Genomic DNA, 6,846 nt, shown 5'->3' with positions numbered 1-6,846 from the left:
TTCACGACCTAGCATTAGTCACCAAGCACAGTCGTGGGGGTCTTCATCTACTTCAGCATCAGCTCGATCAGCTGCTAACCAACATGGAGCTTCCGGATCATCCTCATCAACACAATCCATTGACAACACAAGACCCAACCCAAATGGCTTGCGAAGGAAGAAGCCATCACTTTCTGGTGACAGCAACACTACCCGCAACGGTTCTTCCCGAACGGATTCTTCCTCTTCTTCAGCCCAGCACAAACGACATGGCTCCGTTGAGCCTGTGTTTGGGTTCCACTTGGACAGAGAACTTACCTGCAGCCCCGTTGAGATTCAAATTGCTGAAGTTGTTGATGTAAAGAAACATTCCAGGTCACCAGTCATCTACCCTGAACTGGACCGTTATCGAAACATTCGACGACCCTCGGATGGCTCAGATAACCGAATCGAGGTCCCATTTCGCTTAGCCACACACGACCTGCCGCCCCCAACTCCAGCCAGCCTATTATTCTCTGGGACTAGTGGAAGCCCTTCTACAAGGTTCTCCGAGTCACCTGGACCGGGGCCTTATAGTCGCGACACCACGCCAACTTCAATTGCATCCCAATCGCCTTGTCTACTTGCACCTGTTCGCAGCAATCAGAATAAGGGTCGGCTTCAAAGCCCTGTTCTCTTGAACAGACCTCCTGTCACCCGAAGGACAACTGGAAATGAAGTCGAGGCTATCCCTATCGACCCTCATGGTCTAGCAGCCGTGAGGGAGTCTCTTACTTCTTCGTCATCCAACTCAACTGTTCGAGAAGCCACCATCATCAAGAAGAAGACTAAGAACCTGCCTCCACCGCCCCCAAGCCCTCCACCACGCAAGTCTTCACAGTACTTCCGGGAAGATACTTCGTCACCGAAGTCGGTGCGTAAGGTGTCAAGGCCTGTTTTGCGATCACCTTCTCCTGAGAGAAATGCTGATACCTCAGCTTCACCAAGATCCAATCCCCCTTCACGACCCAGCAGAGATGGCACTCCCGACATGCACTCCCAGTTGTTCAATCCGGTGCCAATCATTCACAGCAACCTTTCTACCCAGTCTCTCCCAACCGAGCGACGAGGAAGTGAGTCTGCTGTCGCCGGAGCTCTTGCACCACCCAAGCCCCAGTACACCCATTCGGGCCGGACAGCGTCGACTTCTCAACTTCCCATCAAAGGTGAGATATACGCTCAACCCGCGGCTAAGCCTGCCGCCGAGTTAAAGAAGGGAAAGGGTATTGAGCCACCTCGAATGACACGCACACCGAGCCCACACGTGTCCAGCTCCTCTTTCTCACGATTCTTTGGTCGCAGAAAGAATTCTAGCACAGTACAACCTGAGAAGCCAGAGAAGGAGAAGAAGCTTATTCGCAAGGGCCCAGCAGCTGGCACTGGCCATGAAGGTTATGGACGACTCGGCGCTGCCAAGAGACGAAGTGGCAGTGTCAGCAACGTGACTCGCAACCAGGCGTCCCAAGAACCTCGGTCTAGCAATGATTCATTTTTGTCAGACCGTATGAACCCAGTGGTCATCGCTGGAGGTGAGGTTGTCGAGAACCGAAACGCCAGTTCTGAAATCTCCCGAAATGGAAGTTCCCAGAGTTTGGCACATGATGATGCAAGGCTGGGTAGTTCTCAGTTGCCAGTCTCTCACCAGAAGCCCCGAAACACTCTCTGGCCCTCGCCCATGTCACGTCCTGCTCATCCTGCTTTTGGAGCTCGTCGACCCTCTGAGAGCAGTGACTCCGAAGGTCCTGCGATGAAGTCAACACTTGCCTTCCGACGATCGGTTCAGCGTTTGCGCGCCTCCCCCGACGACCCTCTGAAGCTGCCTCAGCCTATCAACACTTCCGGCTATGCATCTTCACCCATGACTAGCTTCGACACTAGCATCATGTCTGATGATTCTCACTTTGAACTGCAGCGAGAGATTTCATATGAGGTAAGGTCGCATCCTGCGCCAAAGAAACTTGTCAAGAGGCCTCGCTCGCCTCGCAAGTGGAACCTGTTTGGCAGATCAACACAAAGCCAGCAGAACAAGCAGGGTGAGCAGGTTTCTGCTACTGTCAAGGTGGTCGAGAAGAAGCCCTTGGCCTTCTACGCCATGATGGACTCATCGGAACAGGAAGACAGTGAGCCGATGGACATTCAGGATGTCCTGAGGGCCGCTGAGGTCTATTCCAAGTCGCCTAGTGTTGGTAACACTCCTGAGCTATCCCAGGGTACACCAGAGATGCGATCGTCAAGTGACTCTCTGGCACGACCTGCAGCTCCTGTGCTATCCTCAAGAAGGGCGAGCGCTGAGGTCAGGGCCAAGACATGGGTCCCTGTTATTCAACATGGTGCGGCGCCAAAGAAGCTTACTCTCCAGCCTAGTGCACAGCCAACCGTACCAACTGTCACCACTGGTCGTCGAAGCAGACTTCCTCAGGTTGGAAGAATCCCCAAGGTTGTAAGCAATCGTCCTGAGCATGAACATGTATCTCCCATGAGCTTCTCCCGACCCTTCCGAGCTAGCATGCACTTGGCTCCTGAGAACCTTGTGGTCTATGATCCAGAGTCGGTTGCCAAGGGTCCTTCTCCTTCTAGACCCTCCACTCCTGTTCCAGAACTCACCACCGACGGTTCAACAGCGGGAAGCACCAACAACCCTTCCTCTCGGGACTCTATTCCTCCTGAACTGAACAGAGTGGAGAAGGAGTTCCTGGCCTTCTCGCCCCGCAAGGACTCTGAGAGCACCATTGGCACATCCAGCTCGAGCTGTTCTGGTATTCTCGCATTCTCCGGCTCCACAGCTGTCATTCCACAACCCAATGATCCACCTGTAGAAGATGAGGTGTGGGATGAGTATGATGACCTTCTCGAGGACGACGTCGCCAAGCCACTTCCTTCGGCAACGTCCTCAAGAGGCACTCCATTCCATCTTGAGACTTACGAGACGAAGCTAGCTAGCAAGGAGAAGCCTCTGGAGTCGCCAACAATTACCTTTGACAAGAAGGCGATTCGTCAATCCAAGGCAACGACCATCTCTAGCACCTGCAGCGCTGATATGACTGAACGCCTGAGAGCGGCTTTCCAGCCTCACCCAAGCCCAACCACTCCCTTCCCGGCTGTAGACCTTGTCCCAAGCAACGGTGAAAAAGACACTGAAGCGGCTACAGCTGTTGAGATGTCACGACAAAGCAGTCGATCGTCTCGCAAGACAAGGCGATCTGATGCAAGCTCCTCTTCAGAAGATGGATCGCCACTTGCACAGGTCAACCTCAGAGTAGGATCAATGACAGTAAGCAAGTGGCTGACCTTTGGCCATGTCCTCTTCAGCGACGTTCGTCATGAACTTGTTCCCGTTGAAGGTTCGCTGAAGCGACACTCCATCTTGGTAATTGACGGACTTGGTAACGATGATTGGTCTTTCTACGCTGCCGAAACATACCCGGCTGCTACCTTCTTCAATCTGTCTCCTCGCGCCCCTCTCCCTGAAGACTTGAAGAGTGCTTCGTCAAGCTTCCCACTCAGTCCCCCGAACCATCACCAGATCCAGTACAACTCTCATCTCGACAAGTTCCCCTTTGCCCCTCAGAGCTTCACTGCTGTTGTGTACCGATTCCCCGTCGCAGCACCCGAAGCTTACTACCGCAGCATTCTCACGGAAGCTCGCCGCGTGCTGAAGCCTGGCGGTTTCATCGAGCTGTCCATTCTCGATGTTGACCTCAACAACATGGGCAATCGGGGTCGACGAACCGTTCGCCATCTCAAGGAGAGAATCAATGAGAAGACTCCGGATACCAGCCTTGGGTCCACCGCAGATCTCATTGTGCGCCTGCTTGGTAAGGTTGGTTTCACCACAATCAAGGCAGCGCGTGTGGGCGTGCCTGTGGCAAGCACCGCCACTCGCTCGAACGGCAAGACCGAGAAGGGCAAAGGCAAGGCCGCTGCCGACCAGCCAAGCCTGTCCGAGATGATGAGCGACAACAGCCCCTTGGCCGACGAGGGTATCACCAAGATGGTCAGCCGCGTTGGCCGATGGTGGTACACTCGATGCTACGAGAACGCAGCAGAAAACACTTCTGGGAAGAGCATCTGGAGCGACAAGTCTCTTCTCTCCGAGTCTGAAGAGCTTGGTACAAGCCTCAAGCTCATGGTTTGTTGCGCACGAGCTCCTCTCGAGCGCATCACCAGTGTCTAAACATAGCACATGTTTCTTTTTCTTCCCCCTCTACTTTTTTCCTTGGTCACAAAATTGCGCAACATACCCAAGTATAATTGGAAAGCATTAAAGGTTGGAAGATTCCATGCGGCGCAAGCCCATTCATTACCTCAAAAAAAGAGGCCATACGACAAAAACAAAACATAAGATCAAGTCTACATTTGGCGATGCACATTTTTCTTTTCTTTCTACACTGCCAGTGTAGCTTTTTTACTTTCTTTTATCTGTCTGTTTAATTCTCAGTGCCGCATGTCGGTGTTAGACCACGCACTGGATGCAATGGTATTTTTTTGTTTTATTTATTTTTACTCTTGGGTGGGAAAAAGTTGTTTTTATAATTCTTGATGGAAATGCTGGACATTGACACTCCGCGCAAACTGGAGAGAGATAGGAGTGCAAAGGAGGATAAAAAAGGAGGATGAGATGCGATTATGAAATCTTGATGATTGAATGTGTGGAGGATATGACCTACTTTTTTGATGTTTGAGCAGCATGTTGCATAGAGATACCCATTCATGCTTTGGGAAACCAGAACGATATAGCAAGCGACATATTATTATTCTTTCACTATGACCATTCTCCTATTGTGTCTATGTCGTTCTTTCTATGTGTCTAATCTTACAACTTGTACAAATTTGCTGCATTGAAGCAAGATGCATGTAAATGGTGCAGGTATCGGATTTATTCGGTCTTTGTAGACTCGATCTCGGTTGTCTTGTCAGAATCAATGGTTTCTCCAGTATCAGAAACAATCTCCTCGCTAGAATCGACTTTTCCTTCTGTATCAGAAATAATCCCTTCGCTAGAATCGATTCCCTCAGTATCAGAAACATTCTCTTCGCCAACAGGCTCAACTTGGGTGATCGCCTCCTCGTTGGGCCATCGCCTATAAACACCTATAAACCCACCGCCAGAGAGGCGATCACCGACCTTGGGTCGCATTACTTGAACAGGAACTGCTTCAGGGTCTGATCTTGGAACAACAGTTTTGACATCCCATTCTTTACCGCCACCAGTATCAAGCACACCGTCCGCTGTCGTTGATACGTCGAGTTCAATAACCCTCTCCTGGCGCAAAGGTTGTTTCGTTTTTGATATCCATGTTTGGAACCGTGCGATTTGGCTAATGGAAGGTGCAAAGACGACAAGCAGACCATTGGGGTGAAGAGCTTGGATGACCGGTGACGCGTAGTCCTCGACTGAGGGAAGGTCGAGAATTGCATGAGAGAATATAGGCTTTTCGTCCGTTTCGGCAAGACGAGATGCAACGTAGTCACTAATAGAGCCGACATGAAAATCCACAGTAGGATAGTATAGAGAGCGTCGAAACTGGCGTACTAGCTTGTTTGCACCGCCTGAGTGTTTCGCGTTTTGATCAAGAGTGTGAAGTATGGCACGGCGACTCGAGCGATAGGCATCGAATGCAGCTTGAACTTCGTCGGATAACTCAAGGCTGTTATCTTGGGATTTGTAGCGTGCAGTGCAGAGAGCATCTCGTAGCATGGAAGGTACGGCGGGATTGGCTGCATTGAGGGCACGAGCTAGGTGCAGTGTTAAGCTTCCCATTCCTGTACCAGCTTCGAATATCTCGAGCGGTGGAAGCGGTTCCTTAGTCACTGGATCGTAATCGTCTTCGCTGGGCTGAGAAAGGTTCAAGTCGAGTAGCGACACAATGAAACTTGCATGATGGGGGTAAATCTGAGAAACAATTGGGTTAGTAATGGCATTCCTAAGAGGATTGATATCATTTCATACCGGTGTAGCCATTCGTTCGCTGTTAAGGATATAGGCGCCCATGGTCGGTTCATGTATATCGACTTTACGGTCGGAACTGTCAACTACGCTGTCGAGCAGACGACGACCGATAAGATCAGACGCATTGATGGTAGCTCCATATCCAAGACGTATTCGACCATCAGGGCGAAGAGGGGATGTAAGACGCCATTTAGGACCTCTGGTGCCCTTTTGTCGCAAAAACAGGACGTCGTTCTCTGGAGGACCACAGAGTTAGCATGATGGGTCGCTAACAGATGCCAATCGGAGAGTTTTCTAACGTCTGATTATGCGGGAGGAAGAGTACAGGCGCTGGCATGAGATGGAAGAACTGCCTGCAAGGGCTGAAGGGCGGGTTAGGCGCATGATGGCGGGTTGAGGGTGGTGGAGTTGCCATGATGAAAATCATCGAGGTTTAAGTTTTGCACCGGGAATAGACCGGATATAATGGCATTGGAGGGGCATCATGCTGAGAGCAAAACAGTAAGGTTTTCATATATGCGTTTATGTCTATGGTAAAGGTAATGTAGTAGTAGTAGTAGTAATTACTTTGCGTCACTATTGACAATTTTTTTTAGGCCCGGGGTATCGCCTGCCCTCATTTTTGGAGAGCTTTATTTGCATGCTTCCTTCCTTCCTTCCACGCCACACGCCTCCTTCTCTTTCAGCTTCAGCTTCACCTCCATCTTCACCTTCCTAATGCGGTATGACATACTCCGTATCATCTTCATAACTTCTCCTCATCTCTTAGCGCGCTGTCATCTCTCGAATACCATGCCTTATTCGTCCAAACTCCGTCGTCTCACCAGTCTCGTCTCATCAGAAGCTCGATGCGCATCCGTTTCTATTATACAAAGGGT

General features: G+C 50.7%; 2 protein-coding genes across 2 annotated transcripts; one reads left to right on the top strand and one right to left on the bottom strand.

Annotated features, from left to right (window-relative positions):
• Positions 1-83: 83 nt before the first annotated feature.
• On the top strand, positions 84-4,192 carry FGSG_12021 (uncharacterized protein; the record flags this gene model as incomplete). Its single annotated transcript, XM_011319388.1, has 3 exons — positions 84-265; positions 355-1,091; positions 1,185-4,192. 3 exons carry the CDS (start codon positions 84-86, stop codon positions 4,190-4,192), a joined length of 3,927 nt encoding a protein of 1,308 aa, XP_011317690.1.
• Positions 4,193-4,894: 702 nt separating this feature from the next.
• Positions 4,895-6,352, bottom strand: FGSG_01844 (uncharacterized protein; the record flags this gene model as incomplete). The annotated part of the gene is made up of 3 exons (XM_011319387.1): positions 4,895-5,911; positions 6,056-6,204; positions 6,268-6,352. 3 exons carry the CDS (start codon positions 6,350-6,352, stop codon positions 4,895-4,897), a joined length of 1,251 nt encoding a protein of 416 aa, XP_011317689.1.
• Positions 6,353-6,846: the final 494 nt, after the last annotated feature.

Source organism: Fusarium graminearum, chromosome 1, assembly GCF_000240135.3.
Source record: "Fusarium graminearum PH-1 chromosome 1, whole genome shotgun sequence".
NCBI classification, from domain to species: Eukaryota; Fungi; Ascomycota; class Sordariomycetes; order Hypocreales; family Nectriaceae; genus Fusarium; species Fusarium graminearum.
Note: the sequence above shows the minus strand (reverse complement) of the source record. Positions and strands in the feature narration are given on the sequence as shown.